General features: G+C 31.5%; 1 protein-coding gene across 1 annotated transcript; it reads left to right on the top strand.

Moving 5' to 3' along the window:
- The first annotated feature begins 5890 nt into the window (after positions 1-5890).
- LOC139498103 (uncharacterized) lies at positions 5891-17254 on the top strand. The gene is made up of 5 exons (XM_071286440.1): positions 5891-7125; positions 7883-7913; positions 8795-9078; positions 9357-9384; positions 16884-17254. The coding sequence occupies exons 1-5, from the start codon at positions 6124-6126 to the stop codon at positions 17234-17236; spliced, it is 1698 nt and encodes a 565-aa protein (XP_071142541.1). The 5' UTR covers positions 5891-6123; the 3' UTR covers positions 17237-17254.
- Positions 17255-22298: the final 5044 nt, after the last annotated feature.

Here is a 22298-nt window from a genome sequence, read left to right on the forward strand (position 1 = left end):
ACGATTATTTAGCACAAGTAACAAGATTTCAATCTGAAACGATCATTAAGCACTAGTAACAAGATTTCAATCTGAAACGATCATCAAGCACTAGTTACAAGATTTCAGTCTGAAACGGTAATTAAGCACTAGTTAAAAGATTTCAGTCTGAAACGGTCATTAAGCACTAGTAACAAGATTTCAATCAGAAACGGCCATTTAGCACTAGTAACAAGATTTCAGTCTGAAACGATCATTAAGCACTAGTAAAAAGATTTCAGTCTGAAACGGTCATTAAGCACTAGTAACAATATTTCAATCAGAAACGGTCATTAAGCACTAGTAAAAAGATTTCAGTCTGAAACGATCACGAAGCACTAAGAACAAGATTTCAGTCTGAAACGGTCATTAAGCACTAGTAAAAAGATTTCAGTCTGAAACGGTCATTAAGCACTAGTAAAAAGAATGCAGTTTGAAACAGTCATTTTTCTCTGATCAAGTCTAAATCGACTGACTCTATCGGGAGAGAAAATCATTTTTTCTCAGACTTTCATACGCCTTTCCAATCGATAGGTAATACAGTCTGTAATTATTAAAAAAGAAATAGTTGATATAAATTAATTTTAGATCCTGATACGGAATAAGCTCCAGATGTCATAAGCTATAAAATGCTAAAAAATGAGTCTCGAACAAATAGAAATTCTTTTCAAAATAATAAGTGATAATTCCCTACAACAGTTTCAGTTTCCAGTTAGCTGAAAGACTACAAAATTGTTGTAATAGCTTTTTTTTGAAAATGAGATACTAGTTGGTCGTTACCATCTAATTATAGGCCAATTACGCTTTTATTTATGTTGTAGAGGGGAATAATGTGGCGAGTTGTTTCTTAACATGTCTATAATTACCTACTAAGAAGTAAGTTGAATTCACAACAACAATTCGTTCATGCAATACGTCATATGAATTATAAAGTGACAAATTAAATTTTTTCTCTAAGATTTGTCTTGGCTATTTGAAAAAACCTGCAGAGGTTTCCACAACAGCAATGATAACATAGTATTCAGACCTTAATCAGATGAATTAAAAGCTGTACAATTACTCAATAAAATGAACACTAGAAATGGAACCATATTCTGATATTAAAAGATTTGCCCTTACTTGGTCATGTGTATATGAGACTTATGGGGGTCTCAAGCAGATCTATGAGAAGATATACCATATTTATAGCCCATCAATTTGTACATCGCAAAGCACTAAGTTTTAACTTAAAACATAAATATAAGTACATTCTAATATATCAATAAGGACATTCTTATTAAATAACACTTGATGCATTCTAAAAATATAATATTCAAACATTAATCAGATAGATAAGATGCCGTGCCGCTACTACATGTACTAAATAAAATGAAAATAGTAATGGAACCATATTCTGATATGCAAAGCCGCTCCCTTACTTAGTCAGATCCCTCTGGGACAGCTCCACCGTAAGCCATACAGACACTTATGATGTATTCATTCTCAATCACATTTATTAGAAGGTGTATTCTACATGTTGTACCCATATTTTGACTATTTTATTTATCATGTCTGTTTAGTTCACGCATCATTGTAAATATAACGGAATTTGATGATACTATCGTACAAAGTGAGAGGTTTAGCGCTATAAAACCAGGTTTAGTCCACCATTTTCTACATTTGAAAATGCCTGTACCAAGTCAGAAATATGACAGTTGTTGTCCATTCGTTTTTGATGTGTTTTGTCATTTGATTTTGCCATGTGGTGAGGAACTCACCAATTCGATTTTCCTCCAGTTCAGTATTTTTCTGATTTTACTTCTCATTTTATCCCTAAAACAAATACACAAGATTCATTTCTATAGCATATCACTAAGTACATTCTCATAACATAATACAAGACACAAACTGAATTGTATAACTCTTAGTAATCAATCAGGTGAACGATGTACACTTACTCAATAAAATGTACATTTGTCTGGAACCATATTCTGACATGCCAAGCTACACCCTTAGTCAATCAGATGTCTCTGAGACAGCTTGGGATCTCAAGCAGATCTATGAGAAGCTGTACCATCTTATTCATTTGTACATTGTTAGCGCAAAGCACTTAGTACATTCTTATTTAATAACACTAGATACATTCTAATAACATAGTATTCAAACTTTAATAAGTTGAATGAGAAGCTGTGCAGTTACCCAATAAAATGTAGATAATACGTGTTCTAATACGCAAAGCTGTGCCCTTACTTAGTCATATGCATTTGAGACAGCTTGAAAAGCTGTATCCTTATTGTAGCATGTACATTCTTTTAGCATAGCACTAAGTTCTTCCTTAAACATAACACTATGTACATTATGATAACATAGCACTATGTACTTTCTTATAAGATACCACTAGGTACATTATATTAACATAATAATAAGTACATTCTTATAAGATACCCGTTTTTCACTAGGTATAGTATTCATACTTTAATCAGATGAATGAGAAGCTGTACAATTACTCAATAAATGGTAGATTAGACTGGAACCATATTCTGATATGCAAAGCTGTGCCCTTACTCATTCAGATGCATTTAAGACAAGCTTGGGATCTCAAGCAGATGTTTGAGAAAGCTTCACCCTAAGCCATACAGACACATATGATGTATCCTTTCTCAATCTTATGTATGAGAAGGTGTATTCTTACTTATTTCGTTAAAGATTTCGCAAGATACATTCTTATAGCACTAAGGACATTGTTATAACATAACACAATACACATTCTGAACTTTATAGCTTTAGTACTAAGTCAGATGAATAAAAAACTGTAAAGTTACTCAATAAAACGTACATTTTTATAGCATGGCACTAAGTACATACTTATAACATAACACAAGACAAGACACATTCTGAGCTTTATAGCTTTAGTACCCAATCAGATGAATACACAAATATACACTATCTCAATAAAACGTACATTATTATAGCATAGCACTTTGTTCTTACTTTAAAATATAACACTAGGTACATTATATTAACCTAAGATTAAGTACATTCTTATTAGATACTACTAAATACAATATAATAACAAAGGATTTAGACCTCAATTAGATGAATGAGAAACTGTATAATTACTGAATAAACTGTAGATTAGACTGGAACCATATTTTGATATTCAAAGCTGTGCCTTTACTCATTCAGATTCATTTGAGACAAGCTTGGGATCTTAAGCAGATGTTTGAGAAGCTTCAACCTACGCCATACTGACACATATGGTGTATCTTTTCTCAATCTTGTGTATGAGAAGGTGTATTCTTTCTTATTTCGTTAAGGATTTAGCAAGATACATTATTATAGCATAGCACTAAGTACATTCGTATAACATAAGACACATTCTGAACTTGATAGCTTTAGTACTCAATCAGATGAATAAAAACTTTACACGTACTCAATAAAACGTACATTCTTATAGCATAGCACTAAGTTCTTACTTAAAAACGTAACACAAGGTATATTATAGTATCAGAAGATTAAGTAGATTCTTGTTAGATACAACTACAAACTATGTGATTACATACCATTTAAACCTTAATCAGACGAATGAGAAGCTGTACATTTACTCAAAAAACTGTAGATTAGACTGGAACCATATCCTGATATGTTTGCAAAGCTGTGCCCTTACTCATTCAGATGCATTTGAGACAAGCTTGGGATCTCAAGCAGATGTTTGAGAATGCTTCACCCTAAGCCATACAGACACATATGATGTATTCTTTCTCAATCTTATGTATGAGAAGGTGTATTCTTACTTATTTCGTTAAAAATTTCGCAAGATACATTTTTATAGCATAGCACTAAGTACATAATTATATCATAGCACTAAGTACATTCTTATAACATAACACAAAACACAACCTGAACTTTATAGCTTAAGTACTCAGTCAGATGAATAAAATACTGTACAGTTTCTCAATAAAACGTACATTATTATAGCATGGCACTAAGTACACACTTATAACATAACACAAGACACATTCTGAACTTTATAGCTTTAGTACTCAATTAGATGAATACAAAAATATACACGTACTCACTATAACGTACATTCTTATAGCATAGCACTAAGTTCTTACTTAAAATCATAACACAAGTTACATTATATTATCAGAAGATTAAGTACATTCTTGTTAGATACCACTAGAAACTATATGATTATATTTTAACCTTAATCAGACGAATGAGAAGCTGAACATTTACTCAATAAACTGTAGACTAGACTGGAACCATATCCTGATATGTTTGCAAAGCTGTGCTCTTACTCATTCAGATGCATTTGAGACAAGGATGGGATCTCAGGCAGATGTTTGAGAAAGCTTCACCCTTAGCCATACAGACACATATGATGTATCCTTTCTCAACCTTATGTATGAGAAGGTGTATTCTTACTTATTTTGTTAAAGATTTCGCAAGATGCATTTTTATAGCATAGCACTAAGTACATTATCATAACATAGCACTAAGGACATTCTTATTACATAATACAATACACATTCTGAACTTAATAGCTTGAGTACTAAGTCATAGATTAAAAACTGTACAGTTACTCAATAAAACGTACATTATTATAGCATGGCACTAAGTACATACTTATAACAAAACACAAGGCACATTCTGAACTTTATAGCTTCAGTACTCAATCAGATGAATACAAAAATATACACGTACTCAATATAACGTACATTTTATAGCATAGCACTAAGTTCTTACTTAAAAACATAACACTAGGTACATTATATTAACCTAAGATTAAGTACTTTCTTTTTAGATACTATTAAATACAATATGATAACATAGGATTTAGACCTTAATTAGATGAATGACGAACTGTATAATTACTGAATAAACTGTTCATTGACCCTACAAAAATTGTCTCAGATATTATAAGCGCTGTTATTTTTGTGAACATGTCCCATCTGCGGTTGTTTAAATCTGTTTTCAGAAAACTGAGCTTGGTAGTTCTCGTTTGTTAATTTGGAGCGCTGTGTTACAATACTTAACAAATAAGCTCCAAATTGCCAAAAACAAACTATTCGTGCAATAAACAAACATGACAAATATGGTAAAAGAACAAGCTAAAATGATCTGCAAAGCAGGATTAACAAATACATTCTTAATCCTACTCCATAAAGTAGATTTTGCCGTTGAATGTTTACCCTCTCTGTAGAAACCGTTGTAAATAAACTGTTAGTAGCAAATGTGAAATACAATCCACTTTTAAATGAAAATGTCAGACGTTACAATAGACTCTTAACTGAAGTACTTTGCTTTTGAATAATATTTATTCCCCTTTGTATGGGTCTTAACTATGCTTAAAACGATATAAAATAAAATAAAACTGTAAATGTAGGATAAAACGTTGAACAAGAACTATAAATAATTGTGACATTACGAAAGAAAATTGATAATACCTGACAATGTTACATACATGACATAAAAAAACACGACCGTGTAGCTGGTTACTTATACATGTTATTAAGAAAGGTACATATTGTGTTTACATATCGTCTACTAGATACAATCCCTATATATTGTGCAGTACGATTTTTGTCTTCTCTCCATCGTGAAAATTAAAATGTTAATGATTTGACGATCTCGCAAAGAGATATATCGTTGAACACAGAATTCACTGATAATTCTATATTTAGATAGTGGTTATTTTCTGGAATGATTTTTACTATTGAGTATTGATCATTAAGTTATTTGGGATTTACTGGAAACTATATAAAAAGCTTATCAATCAAACTGTTACAGTAGTAATTCTCAATTGCTGACTCACAATCAAGGAACGTTTTTTTTTTATTGAAACTTAGTTAATAGTATATAATAAAGAAACACACATATATTTGCTAGGTCAATGAAAGAAGAAAACAGCTTATAAGTGAGTTAAATCATCATTTTAAAGGACACAAAAAGAGAAACCTCCTTCAGTTCATGAATCTCTTTTTTATTAACTCAATCGATGGGAATGATCCCGAGATAGATAGATTAAAAGACAGATTAGTTAATGTGGCCACGACACAACCAAAATAGAAAGAACAATTACCAATGGCATGAGTTCCACTTTTAATACAATTAGATGATATGAGAAGTAAGAGGGCAACAATAATCAAAACAACACAAATAGAAGACATAAATAAAGGAAACAGCGATTTGGCACTAACAGAATCCCAACTTACAGGATTTCTTCAGCATCAACACAGAACAGGACAAATTTTGTATTCTAATGACCCAGGACTGAATCAATTTGTCATCATACAGCCTACAACTCTAGTCAATATTTTAAGATCTTTTATAACAGATGAAATGTTTTGGCCAGAAGAGCATAAATATATTCTTAGAAGATTGAACAGAAGTGGGGAATTGAGGAAGTCTGATCTACTAAACATATGGTCAGATGAAAAGTACGCGAAAGACCTACCATCAATTGAGTTCAAAGAATTTGTTATTCAGCTGTTAGTCCATCTAGACATCATAATTAAACCAGTACGTGATAATCAATCAGATAAAGATTTCTCGTTCTATGTTCCATGCATGGTTAGAGCGACAGATCCTCATTATTATGACGAAAATATTAGAAACCGGAATAAGGAGGAAAGAATATGTTTTGCATTTAAACTTGCATTGCCAGTAGTTCCTCGAGCACTTGCATTTCACTTTATTGGCGCAGCTGTTAATATATGGCCTGTTTGCAAAAAAGGAGGAAAGTCTCTTTTGTTCTATAATTCGGCTGTCCTTTATATTGATAAATATAATGAACTACTTATTCGTATTGAGGGTAACACAATTATGGTGTATATTGTTTACCAGAGTGTGATTCCTAGAGATATTACAGCTAATATCCAAGAGTGTCTTACATCTAACTTCAACAAAATTGTTTCTTTCTATTATAACACCTTTGCAAGTTGTAAAAAGTCTAATCTGGACAAATCAACATTATTTTCAAAACACGTTGGTTTTGTTTGCCATGATGAAATGTGCGTTATAGATGTAAAAGAAGCTGAAAAGAGAAGTATGTGGACTTGTAGGTTTCAAAAACAGAAGCAGCATGAAAAAAAGCTTTCCTTAAATTGGATCTGTCAAAAGGTAGATTTAAATAGAATCAAAAAATGAAATGTGTTTCACTTGATGTTATCAGGTATTTGAATTTAAAAAAAGACAAATTGAATGAAAAATTAAGTAACACAAAATCGAACTCCGATGAAATGCAAACCGGTAAGTCCATAAACAAATGGCAAATTCAAAAGCTCAAACACATCTAACCAATTTATTACAACTGTCCTTTTACTGACTTGAAAGAGCTGTTTTTCTGTAAAAAAGAGAGGATTAAACCTGATTTTATAGCTAGCTAAACCTTTCACTTGTATGACAGTCACAAATTCATCATAGGGACAACGATGTGTGAAAAAAACAAGTAAACATATTAGGTAAAAAGGTTAAACATGAAGATATAGCAGTCATCATTGTGCTATAATCTTATCACTATACAATCTTTATTGTCTTAACTCTGAATAGTAAGGGTTTTGTAAAAAAATGTCTCCTTTAAAACAATAATACTTTTCACTGTTATCATCTTTGTAAGAATAGTTTATGGTATAAGATACGAACACTTTATTTATAAAATTCTTTAATATTTGGAGCCCTTTATAGTATGCCGTTCGGTGTGAGCCAAGACTCCGTGTTGAAGGCCATACCATGAACTATAATGGTTTACTTTTATAAATTAATCCTTGGATAGAGAGTTGTCTCATTGGCACTCATACCACCTCGTCCTATATCTATAATACAAAATTGTAACGATATTCCACCTAAATGTTTGATGGCTTCTTTTATTATTTTACAGACAATTCCCGATCGCCCTAAATGTTGCCGTTGTAAGTGCAGTATTTGTAATATTTTGATAATATATAATTATGTAGATGCCATGTATACATTCTTGAAATGTATCTCAATAGCAAATCACATCTTAGCTTCAAATCAATATGACATTATACTTTGTTCAAAAGAAGTGTCTTGCAATCGTTTAAGGTTTTACAAAACTGAATACAATACTGTAAATTCAGAAATTATTGCGATGTTTTTATTATTGCGAAAAATGCGACAGGGTTATAATCGCACTAATTTAAACTCGCATTTTGAAATATTTTATATGAATAAAAAAGGATTTTTCTCAATATCGCGCAGATTTTAATCGCATTTGAGTCTAAGATGACAAAATCGAAATAATCAGTGCACGCAATATATTCTGAATTGACAGTATTGAACAACGGACAATGAAACACAGATACGTATAACTTAAGTTATCCACTAAATGAGATTTCCTGAACGTTGGACGCGGTTTTATAAAATGTTAATCTAGAGAACTCTATTATGAATTGGGATTCAAAAATCATTTCCACAAACAAAACTTATTTTCTACTATATATGTAGTAAAAATGGTGACAACAAGACTAATAATTGGTGTTATCAATAGGAAATACCGTTGCTTTTGCCTAACTACATGTCCATTATGTTTATAATTTAGTGGATATAAATGAGATTTGAACCAACTAAGTCATGATGATAAACCAAGGGGAATGATTTGTCAGTCAATAAGCCTCAACGATTTTACATAGTTTTTAAGTTTCATCAGATCATTAAAGTTTGTTTTTTGTTATCAATTTTAATAGTTTAACCTATCTAGGACCCTTGTTTTACTTCAACAGCAATTATACGTTTGTATCGTTCGCAAGTTACATTATTATATTTGCAATAGGTTTGGCAGTAGAAGAATTAAAGATGGAACCAACAAACAAACAGCTTCTGCATTTTGCTCAAATTATGGGATTTTATGATTTTATATCTTTTGCAAAAGATATAGGAGTTCCGGACAGTATAACTCAAAATTATACTTCTTTGTACGGAAAGGAACCTGTTCACATTATCTTCATGATTTTATATTATTGGAAATCAAATTCAGCGTATCCGACATTCACAGATTTACTGCACGGTTTAATTAGGAAAGATATGACATCGGAACTACAGCATATTCTTTGCCATGTGAGTGCTTTGTATTTTTGTATTTTTTTTTTTGTTCAGTGCTTATTTTGTCATTATCTTAATTCTGATTTTTTATGTGTTTTTTGAAGATGGCAGTTTTATATTATTTCTTGATGGGAAGTCTCACTACTGAAAAGATTAAATTTATTACTCGTGTCATTATATACTGTTAAAAACACAAGGACTATTGTCTATAAAAATGATTTTACTATTCATGTATCAATTTCTTTATGATAAATTAAAAACTTATGATAACAAATTTTATTTCTCAATTTAAGGCTGTAAGGCAGAAATCAAATTTATTACGTGAGTACTTTTAAAGAATTAATGTTGCTTGATAAACAACAACAAAAAAATAGTTAAAAGGGCTGATAAGGTTTAATATTGAATTGTCCTTTAGTCACTTAAAGATCCATAGCAGTTATACCCAATTTCTATGAAAGACAAAACGTAATGATTTTTTTCTGTTAAAAAAAACCTACATATTTAAGAGTGCTTATGATGAAAGATAAAACTTTCAAGGTTGTTTCTGATAACAGGTTTTGTTAATTGTTACCTGATATTTGACGTGAATTTTATTTCCAACATAAGGAACGCTGAATGCCATACCCCTCAACCATATAACACAGTAACAAAATAAGGACATGTAGCCATGTTTAGCCATTATACTAAAATATAATATGTCAAGCTCTTCAACCATTCTAAAGAGGAGTTCTAACAGTTTTATCTCTTACTAGTTATGTTTTATGAAAGTGTTGTACCAACCAGTTCTTATGACATGGCTTTATATCGTAAACTCTTTATCCTGCCTTTTAAGAAGGTCAGCAAAGGATCAAAGCCGGTCAGATTATGACACATCTCCATGAGCTATTAACTCTATGTTTTTTCGTAGTTTCGCTTTTGAAATAGGGATTAATTGTCTTCAAAAACAGATTTTTGAAAATCAACCCTATACACTCTAACGGCAAGTCTCGCAAATCGGTAACGGATACGATGTTTTTGTACCTTCCTAGATGTTTTCATGATATGAAAATTTTAGAAAATAAAAAGTAGTTTGATCTGAAACACAATTACAGTCTTTGTAATAGGTCAACACAAGGATATATTGACCTGATAGAAGTATATTGACTGAGGACGTAGTCCGAGATGATATATTTATTTGGGTCGATAAATCCTGTATTGACCCCATACAACATTTGTACAAAACTATAATTGTCATACTATTAATTTCCGATGATATATATATATTTTTAAATCGTCAGTGCATTACATATCTCTTTCATATTCATTTGATAAAATTTACTGTTTGCAATAGCATGAATTGTTCTATATAATAAGAATGTTCTTATCCCGGGCATAAAAACAATGCCGTATTTGGCGAAACCTTTTCAACTTTTTATCTCCAGTGCTGTACAACTTTGTACTTTTTTCACTTTCGATCTTTTATATCTGGGCGTCACTTGTAAGTCCTGTGTGGACAAGGCGCGTTTTTGGCGTATTGAATTTTAAACCTGATGCTTTTTGTTATCTATTAATCATGTTTTTCTTTGTCTAATATGTTCTCCTATTTATTTGTATTGTAGTCCTGTAATATTATGTTGTCATTTCAATGTTATATTTAACTTTGCCATTAAAGTGCGAGGTTTGGCATGCCACAAAACCAGGTTCAACCCACCACTTTTATTCCCCTTTAAAAGTGTCTTGTACCAAGTCAGGAAGATGACCATTGTTATATTATTGTTCGTTTCTGTGTGTGTTGCATTTTAACGTTGAGTCGTTTGTGTTTTCTCTTATTTTTGAGATATTGAGATCAGACGTGGCACGGTACTTGTCTATCCCAAATTCATGTATTTGGTTTTCTTGTTATATTTGTTATTCTCGTGGTGTTTTGTCTGATGCTTGGTCCGTTTCTGTGTGTGTTACGATTCGGTGTTATGTCGTTGTTCTCCTCTTATATTTAATGCGTTTCCCTCGGTTTTAGTTTGTTACCCCGATTTTGTTTTTTGTCCCTGGATTTATGAGTTTTGAACAGCGGTATACTACTGTTGCCTTTATTTATCACCACCGGACCGGAATCTCTGCTGGTGGACAATCTGTCCCCGAGGATTCTACCAGTCCGGTAGCTTAACAGCATGAAAACTAGTAGAAAAAATAATATTATACTGGATGACACGACGCCCAGGATAAAAAGGTGTCAATCGGCTGTTGTCAAGGACACAATAACACCGATTTTATCAGGTGTCCCCAGGATCATCTTAAATGATGTTATGAAAATGACACATGTGCAGTCTTCTGAATCCTCATTGTACTATAAAAATTCAGACAAGTTTGAATATATTCGGCCGTGTACTGTTCAACTTTCAGATATTTTAGATTTCAATGACAACCATCAATATTGCTCTATTTCCAAATGTAACCGTAAAAATTGTAAAACCTGTGATATTCTTATAACTGATACCCACTTTCAAAGTAATTTAACCACCAAAAATTACAATACACATAGCCATGAGGATTTGAATTGCACTGCCTCCAATATTGTTTACGGTATTGAATGTACTCTTTGTGGATTGATCTACGTCGGGGAAACTCGACAAAGACTCAATTTTAGGATGAATGATCATCGGTCTAATGTTAATGATCCTAATAACAACAAATTTCTCTATAAACATTTTAATCAGCTTGACCATTCTATTGTTTCAATGAAAGTCCGGATTATAGAGAAAATATATCATCCAACAAATGACCCCATATTGAGTACACCATATCGTTTACAAAGAGGAGACTTTTGGATTAGAGAGTTGGGAACAGCCATTCCCTATGGATGCAATGATAAAATTGATGGTGTAGGTATTTTATCTAGTCCCAGGTGTAGTACTGTCAATACATTAAAATTATTTAATACTTCTGCTCGACGAAATAGAAGTCATGGTCACAGAAAATATATACCACCTGCTGTACACACCGTGACAATTGATAGTCTATTAACGTCTGTTCAAAAACCTTTAGGAATTCATCATATTAGAACTAAATTATACTCCATTCCATTGTCAAAATTTTCTTTACTATTTCAAGATGCCAAAAATACTTCCGTTACTGATTCTCGTTCTGTTTTGTATAGATTAGTTGCAATTATCATGGACATTGCTAACCATAGACTATTCAAACCCGTATTGACTACATCCAAAAGTGAGGAAAAACGTTACTTTTTTAAGGTAGAATTCGCCAATAAAGGTTTAGATGCTGTAAATATTGGCAATATTTTCCATCAAAAATCTGTACAAAAAACTATCCCTGATTACTTCAAAAGATAAAGCTACACCTGTTATTTCTTATACTTACACCAAGTCTATTGCATCAAAGATTTTCAACCACAAGAGAGTTTTAGAGGCTTTTAACCTCAAAGATACAAAATCCAAGCCTCCGGATTGCTCATGTGCATCTTCTCAATACAATTATAGTCCAGCTGGTCATATCATTACTGGTGACCTTGGTATTGTTACCAATGAACAACTAAGAGAGTTGCTAGCCAAGGGACCAAAGTATAGAATCCCCCAGCCCATCAACTGGAAAAAGAATTTCAAGTTACTGATGGATGCAGTTGAGGACTATGCAAGAAAATGGATAAAGCGCGAACCAGACGAACCCGACCTGGACACTCTGTCTGAATGGATCAAAGCTATTCGATCATGCATTCAGAGGCGCATACAAAAACTAAGATGTAATATGAGTACTAGAGTTTCTAACCCTTTCAAGAATCCGGAGGTTGTGGATGCTTTATCCTCTTTGCATGACAAATATGTCGTTGTTCCGGCAGATAAAGCCTCCAATAATATTGTCTTCATATGTAAAAAACATTATTTGCAATGTCTCACTACAGAGCTTGGAATTGATAAAACTACTGGTAATCCTACATATTCTTTAACATCATTTACCAAGGATGAAATTTTACAAAATCATAAATCTGTCCTTCTTTCTTTTGGTATCAACATCAAAGAAAACGAAGAAAACTTGCCCTCATTATACTGGATACCTAAATTACACAAAACTCCATATAAAGAACGATACATAGCTGGGTCTTCAAAATGTTCGACTAAACATCTTTCTAAAGTATTGACTACTATTCTTTCTACAGTTAAAGATGGGCTTCAAAAATATTGTGAGGAGATATATTCTACCAGTGGTGTTAACCAGATGTGGATTCTCAAAAATTCGAAAGATCTACTACTTAACCTTCGATCACAATCTTTGCAATTTTGCAGCAACATAAAAACTTTTGATTTTTCTACGCTATATACTACTATTCCCCATGCTCAGTTGAAAGATCGACTTCACCATCTCATAAAACAGAGCTTTTTCTATAAAAATGGGAATCGTAGATACACATTTCTTGTTTTGGGATACAATAATTCATATTTTGTGAAGAATCACACTGAATCTTCCAGAAAATATACTGAAGATGATATTATTAAAATGCTGGACTTTTTGATCGACAATATATTTGTTGAGTTTGGAGGATTTATATTTCAACAGACAGTCGGTATTCCAATGGATACTAATTGTGCACCCCTGCTGGCTGATTTGTTTTTGTATTCGTATGAAGCAGAATTTATTCAGAACCTTCTTAAAGACAAAAAGAAAAAGCACCTTGCGAAATTCTTTAATTTTACTTTCCGATATATTGATGATGTTTTATCATTGAACAACCCATACTTCAGCCAATACTTACATCTCATATATCCCGGTGAACTTGAAATTAAGGATACTACTGATACTAGAAGGACTGCTTCATACCTTGATCTTTTCCTCAATATTGACGTAGATGGACGACTTCACACGAAAATCTATGATAAACGGGACGATTTCAACTTCCCAATTATCAATTTCCCATTTCTCAGCAGTAACATAGCCTCTGCCCCTTCGTATGGTGTTTACATATCACAATTGATACGTTATTCACGTGCTTGTTCACACTATACGGACTTCATATACAGGAGTGTGCTCCATACGCAGAAACTGCTCCAACAAAGTTATGAGGAGGACAGATTAAAATTGACACTCCGTAAATTTTATGGACACCATCACGAATTGGTGGATCCATATGATGTCTCTTTAACCAAACTAGCTAAGGACATTTTTAGCATATGGTAGATTGTGGTTTGTCATTATGTCGTCTAATCTTTTAATTACCAAACGTGACTTATTCCCGATTGTGACTGTTTTGCTGAATGTGAATTCGCATTACTATAAGACGTGTTTCTGTACTTGTTTATCCCAAATTCATGTATTTAGTTTACATGTTTAATGCTATATTTGTAATTCTCATCGGATTTTCTCAAATGTGTTGACGTCTTTTTATTATATTTAGGTGTTACGGATAGAAAAATTAATCACCGCCTTTATTAATTATATTAAATTTTGTACGATTATTTACTTTTGAAGTTGGATTCATAACAAACTGGACATATATATATTACAGTTAATTGCTATTAATAAGTATTGCAATATGCATTTTGTTTAAATTAATTATCAGTATTTAGTTCTGATATAATCTTAAATCAATCCTAATTCTATCTCACTTTGATAGTTTTTCATATGTGACGTCATGCTGTTTCTAAATTTCATAAATTCAAATGTGGCATAACGTTTGTACCTTTTCGCCATCGTATGTGACGTCACATTTTTGTAATTACGTTGACGCCTGGACTGATTCGGGTGTGTCTATTCTGTGTTAAACTTTAATAGCATTATGTATTCGGGTTAAGTTTTCTGTATTTAGTTAATACTTCAGTTTCATTATGTATATCTCTTTCATATTCATTTGTTAAAATTTACTGTTTGCAATTGCATGAATTGTTCTATATAATAAGGATGTTCTTATCCCGGGCATAAAAACAATGCCGTATGTGGCAAAACCTTTTCAACTTTTGATCTTCAGTGCTGTACAACTTTGTACCTTTTTCACTTTCGATCTTTTATATCTGGGCGTTATGTATTCGGGTTTAGTTTTCTGTAATTAGTTAATACTTCAGTTTCTTTATGTATATCTCTTTCATATTCATTTGATAAAATTTACTGTTTGCAATAGCATGAATTGTTCTATATAATAAGAATGTTCTTATCCCGGGCATAAAAACAATGCCGTATTTGGCGAAACCTTTTCAACTTTTTATCTCCAGTGCTGTACAACTTTGTACTTTTTTCACTTTCGATCTTTTATATCTGGGCGTCACTTGTAAGTCCTGTGTGGACAAGGCGCGTTTTTGGCGTATTGAATTTTAAACCTGATGCTTTTTGTTATCTATTAATCATGTTTTTCTTTGTCTAATATGTTCTCCTATTTATTTGTATTGTAGTCCTGTAATAGTATGTTGTCATTTCAATGTTATATTTAACTTTGCCATTAAAGTGCGAGGTTTGGCATGCCACAAAACCAGGTTCAACCCACCACTTTTATTCCCCTTAAAAAGTGTCCTGTACCAAGTCAGGAAGATGGCCATTGTTATATTATTGTTCGTTTCTGTGTGTGTTGCATTTTAACGTTGAGTCGTTTGTGTTTTCTCTTATTTTTGAGATATTGAGATCAGACGTGGCACGGTACTTGTCTATCCTAAATTCATGTATTTGGTTTTCTTGTTATATTTGTTATTCTCGTGGTGTTTTGTCTGATGCTTGGTCCGTTTCTGTGTGTGTTACGATTCGGTGTTATGTCGTTGTTCTCCTCTTATATTTAATGCGTTTCCCTCGGTTTTAGTTTGTTACCCCGATTTTGTTTTTTGTCCCTGGATTTATGAGTTTTGAACAGCGGTATACTACTGTTGCCTTTATTTGTTGATCATTTAATTTTGTTGGAATTTTGTGTTTTCATATTGTTACTTTGACAATAACAACATATATTTTAGTTTACATTTATATCATATTTTATGTTTTTTTATGTACATCTTATGTATATTAATATTTTTTGTCTTAAAAAAATCGAACATAAATATACCCTTTTAACAATATCATGAAAATCATTAGATGACGTCACAAAGTATATCGGATATATAGATATACTAAAAATAACCGTGCAATATCACTTATGCTTTCCGTCGTTTAATATCTACCTTCGAAAATATAGTTTAACATGTAAATATCCCTGAACGACTCAAATTAATGAAAATATATGACTTATTGATATAATCTATTATGTCATATCTGTGCGCCAAGGACTACAAGTCTTGCAAAAAAGTAATAAAATTTACACTTTTTTTTTATTATCATGATTTTGTTAAAAAGAAAGGATACAAAAAAACTAACTAAATAAATGAAATGTTTACTTAAGTTCTAAATCTGTGTTATCAATATCAAGAACGAATTTGAAAAGCAGTGCCGATATATTTTCGACAAGTTATATTCTTTCAAAATGTACATTTTATGAGAAATATATTAAAGGTTTATCAAAGGTTGAAACCATTGTATACTATTAAGAAAATCAGTGCCAATAAACTATTTACAGGAATTTTGTCAACTCACAAAGAAAGATGTGTAAGAAATTGTTTAGTATACCAATGTACACCACGCATGTCTAAATGAACTGTATAATGTGTATATAGTATTATCAAAATGTTTGTTATCGTATGCATGATTTGTTTTCTAAATTGAATAATAAGTGCTCAATAATTGTTCCAAAAAGTTATCTTACGCTTTACAATATTTTAGTTGTTAATGACATTAAAGATCCTGCTTCGGAGATTTGTAGCTCACTTTTGAAAAGAGTTAGTTTTTTTGCATAATTATTGATCATTTCTGTTTTGTGTTAATTTCAGGAATTGGTAGCGAACGCCTTGCAAAACTTACAGATGTGCCTTTGCAAACAACTCTGAAGGATTTATCTCATGAACTATTTAACTGTTACATTGAACTTGGAGTTGAATTAGAATTGAAAATCACTGATATAATAGCAATTTCCGTGGATAATGCTAGTATAAGCAATAAGATGTATTCAAGGAATTACGATATCCTTAGGAAATGGACACAACCATGCCCTACAAAACCAACAACTCACAGACTAATATGTGCACTGGAAAATGTACGCAAAGGAGGACTTGATTTTTTTGCTCAACGTTATTTTGGAATAGGATGGAATGATTTATTGAAATTAGATAAAGGACCCAAATAAATTTGATATATTATGATATATCTGCTTTATTTTCCTTTTAAGTTATGTATCTAGGATAGAATGCCTCATACAGTCATATTGTAAATTTGATTGTTGAAACATAACCATAACATCATGTCAATCATGGTTCATTGCTTTAGAATGTGCATTTTTATGAGTCAAATAAGATCAGTTTGTAAATATCATCTTTGAAATTTAACCTGTATATCATATCATTTGTTCTATCAATGTTTGATTTCCAGGTTCTACATCTATATTGTATGTTATGTTTATATAAAGGTTATTCACCTTTTCACTCATTTGTGAGTTCAAGATGTTCATTTCTGCATTATTTCATTTTTGTTGCTCTTACAAAGTAATTTTGTAAGGTTTTATATTGATATTTACAATATTGTTGTATATATTGGGTTTTTGATATGTTATAAGTATTTACTGCAAACTGTTCACAAACTACCTATTGATATCTTTCAACATCATTATATATCTTTACATTTAGTTTGTACGTAGAGATTGGTCTGTATCTTTTTTCAACCAAAAATCTATACCAAAATTTTTGACAGTAATTTCCCACAAAAATTATAACTGAATTAACTTAAAGAAATAGAAATTATATAGTCATTAAATCAATTCAATAATAAAATGTAAAGTTGATATGTATCAATGTATATATTTCGGTTGTTGTCTGCTCTTTAGTAGGGTTGTTGTCTCTTTGACATTTTCCAATTTCAATTCGCAATTTTATATTGTATGTTGAATGCATTTAGTCTTTCATATCCACATCAGGACATGTCTACTGGGGAAAACTTTTTTTTATCCTAAATCGCACAAGAACGTTCCATTCCAGACAGAAAAAAGTTCGTAAACATTCGAGGTTCATTTGCATCATGTCAATGAGACAACTCTCCATTCAAATCACAATTTGTAAAAAGTCAACCATTATAGGCCAATGTACGGTCTTCAACACGGAGAGTTGGCTCACACCAAACAGCAACACATAAAGGTCAAACAATTACTAGTGTGAAACCTTCAAACTGGAAAACCAACGGTATAGTATAAACAGAGAATACGTACACAATATTGAGTATTTTGGAAGAAAGAACGATTAAATCCGTCTTGATATTGTTTTATAAATATAAAATAGGTAAATTGTAGTTACTATTGAAACGTTACGGAAAAGCGTAAACACAATATATGACATTGGAAGTGGGACATTTAAAGACGTATTGTATCCTTATCTGATACGTTAACTATCTTAACGTACCTATGAGTTATTGTTTAATTGAGTATTTACGAATAGTTATCCGGAATCATAAAAAGGCTTGGAGAAATAAGGAAAAGGCGATGAAAGCTTTGGTCTCCTTCATTTTTTTTATATCTCAATTTTTTTTTTTTTTATAATGTTAGATAATTGTTTTCAGGAATCTCCATGGCCTGCTTAACGATGGCGCACCGCCATCGTTCAAATGTCTTGCGCCATCGTCAAATGACCGGCGCCATCGTTCTATTGTCTTCCGCCATCATTCAAAACTGTAATCGTTTTTATAGCCTGACGCCATTTTTTTAGCAATTACATGTATAATCAAATGCATGTAATTGCAAAACCCTCAGGCTTTTTTTTATAGTATAATCCAATACAGTTCTAACGCCCGAGGGATATCCGGATTAAAATCGCTAATCAATTGTACCTGAGCTTGTACAGGTAGATCAACAAACCAGACAGGAGAATATTATCTGAAGATTCATTTGTCGAATTATTTAACTAAGTTTCCGCAAATGCAGATGATAATTCAGATTAAATGAATAAATTAATAATCCAGTAACAAAGTTTAACAAGTCGAACACGTGCTTTTATTATGACTTACGCAATCAACATTCCCCTTTTTAAGAAGTATAAAATATGACGTAAAACAGTATTTATTACTTCATCGCAAATAACTCGAGTACTTCTGTATTGTAACATTAATAATAATAAAGAATTACTTTAAAAGTTAAAAAGTAAAAACTTTTAATATTTCCTGTAAAGAAATATCGTATCATGATTCCGAATTCATTTCGTAGTTTACAATCAAAGTGAAACATCCGCGTTTCCGGTTTCTATTCAGACTTGAAAAATGCATGTTCTGCATAGCATCGATTTGCTAGATAAAGTCATTAAAACACTTTTCTTTTGACAACGTTTTTAAATCTTTTTAAGCTTTTACAAAATCCGTACGACTCATTTTTTCGTTGCTGCAAACCAGCCATTCCGGTAATGGTTCATGACTTCTGAATTTGACAGTGTCCGTGAAAAATAAGTTCCACATGATTTTAAACGCCCATTACAATTACCAAAAATAGCAAGAAAACTACATGAGGACCTTCGTGATAGCTATTGGTCATCCGCGACTAAGGGAAAGGGAGGGGGCATGAAGGCTTGGCCTTTGAAGGGTTACAAACGGCAATTATTGAAAATATATATACCTCTATATAGTATTTATAATGAGAATTCAAATAAATATAATTTAACATGTTTAAATAAGCAATGAATTAGCATGTTCACCTATCCTTATGTGGAGGGATGAAATACTTTCGATCGCGCTACACTGTAAGGCGTAGTTACTGTTTATGATGGTGAAAGTTCCTCCATCGTTCAATTTTCATCCATGGAGATCCCGGATTGTTTTGTTGATGAATTATGTTTGTTTACTTACTTGCTTATTGTATAACGAAATCCGAACTTATTTACATTCATATTAAAGTTGAATTTTTAAAACAAATAAAGTTAACGTTAATAATATTTATACACGTACATTTAATTGGCTAATAGATTCACGACTGATAAGTAATGATGATTTAAGGGGACGATAGCTAGATGATACATACAAAATATAATATATGATTTTCTTTTGTACAATCATTAATGAAAGTGAAATAGTGAAATTATTTTAACAGCTGGTATGGTTCAATTTTGTCAAAATAAGCTAAGAAACATTGATAATGAACTATTCACTTGCAAGGGAATAATTCGACATCATTGAATCCGTATTTATGTGAACTTTAATCTAAACCCTCATTGAGATGGATAACACGTGAATTGTATGTGTAAAGTTATTTAAAGGAAAAGAATGTCAACATTGAAAGTGAAACAAAGGCAAATCATTTTCATACAGGTAAAAAGGATGATAAACAAATATTTTTGATCTATAATGATAATAAATTAAACAGACCTACAAAAAAACAATAGCACGAGTTCGCTTAATATATTAATATCTTTATGTATGTTTCTGTCGCTTATATGGTCATCTAGATGTATTGTAAATCAGAGATAATCCAACAATTTTATTGTGTCAGTAATATTCGTTTGAAATTCAGAATAAGTCTTGGTGTATAACAATGCACTGCACTCCTTAATTTTGAAAAAAAAAATCCTTTCCAAATTTTCATAAAAAATTATGGGAGCTGTTGTTTAACAATTTTGCAAACAAGTATATTCATACAAAATATCATTCCAATAAAATATTTAGACTTTTCAGTCATTTTTGTCAACATTCACAAAATAATAACTTTTTAATCAACAGATCCAAACCAGCAATTTTTTGAAATACTTGACACTGCAGTTTTAAGTTTGCAATTTTGAAAATGAATGTGTTCAATATCAAGATTTAACTGTTTTAGATTTAAAATAATTCTATAAGTACCATCTGTCTCAGGTCTCATTAAAATATTTGAGGCATATTGATCCTAAGCATGAGTTACAGATTGAATTATTTTTCATGTTAATAAACTTGATGCACATATTAATTTTCTATTGCATTCAAAACATGTGGGTTTTTTACTCTGTGTAGGAATATTTTGAAATTCTAAACTATATCCTTTGATTATTTTTCAAATCCAATAATCAGATGTTAATTCTTTTCAATGATCGAAAAACAATGACATTTAAAATTGTTTGGAAAATTTTGTAATTTTTCACCAGATATATCTAGAAATGCTCATTTTGACTTCCATCACTTGCAGATACAACATGCTTTTGGTCTTTCTTTTTTTTTGTATTTAGTCCTGTTGTAATCCAAAAAATCCCTACTTCATTGTATTGTTTTGTTTTTTGTATGGTACGTATACTATACCACCATACATTTTACGTTTCTTCTAGCCACATTTATGAGACGATTCACGACCACCTCCATGACTAAGCCTTCTGGTGGAATGATGAAAACCACTTGCTTTGTCATGCCCAACTTTCTTACATACACTTTTTTCAGCATTCATTTTTTTTAATTTTTTCCTTCATGTCATCTCAGAATAACATCTCTGTAACCATGGTAACCGGTGTTGTATCACCACACAACTCTGTTATTTGCGGCTGGATGTCTCTTTTAATTAAAATTCTTCGTCTGATAGTTATGACACTGAAAGATACTTGCAGCATTTGATAAGTATTCTTACATATAACAGTGTAAGATTTCACCTCTTGTATTGTTATAGGTTGTTGGTTTGGTAATTTTTCTTGAAACATTTCCATCATGTACATCATCGGACAGGCTGCCGTTAATCTGGACCTAGAAATTGTACATGTAGATGTATTTTATATTTCTATGATTGTGTTGAAACCTGATACTAAATGATAGTAAAATCACGTGAATAATCTTTAACTGAAAATTTTGTAAAAACGGATGTCTAGTTATATAAAAAAAAGAATGGAGTTAATAGTATTCTAATCTTTAATCTGCATGTTTAATTTTTTTCCACATTTATTACGGGAAGATAAAGTTAACACTTTATTATACTCCGAAAATAGTTGATCGACAATTTAGAAGATTTTGGTTCCTTTTTAATTTTATTTAACAATTATTATCAGTATTATCAAATTTAGAACTTCCTTCTAGCCTTCTTTTTGAGCTATTTGGAATTGCACCAGATTATTATTATAGAATACCCGATTTTCAATATATGTAAACTTCAAAATTATCTTACAGCCTATTTTATTGTTTGGGTTCAGCCATATTGCCTGGGTCAGAATATCAGTATTCTTTTCTTCTTAAACTTTTTTTGCATCTTAGAAACATTTAACAGAATGCCATGC

The sequence above is a fragment of the Mytilus edulis genome, chromosome 12, assembly GCF_963676685.1.
Source record: "Mytilus edulis chromosome 12, xbMytEdul2.2, whole genome shotgun sequence".
Classification (NCBI taxonomy): domain Eukaryota; kingdom Metazoa; phylum Mollusca; class Bivalvia; order Mytilida; family Mytilidae; genus Mytilus; species Mytilus edulis.

What these genes read in the sequence shown, in the direction of transcription:
- LOC139498103 (XM_071286440.1), top strand. Translation starts at nt 6,124, where the DNA reads ATGAGAAGTAAGAGGGCAACAATAATCAAAACAACACAAATAGAAGAC. An exon ending in TAAATTGGATCTGTCAAAAG is followed by an intron (nt 7,126 to 7,882) that starts GTAGATTTAAAT and finishes ATTATTTTACAG; the next exon opens with ACAATTCCCGATCGCCCTAA. An exon ending in TCGCCCTAAATGTTGCCGTT is followed by an intron (nt 7,914 to 8,794) that starts GTAAGTGCAGTA and finishes TATTTGCAATAG; the next exon opens with GTTTGGCAGTAGAAGAATTA.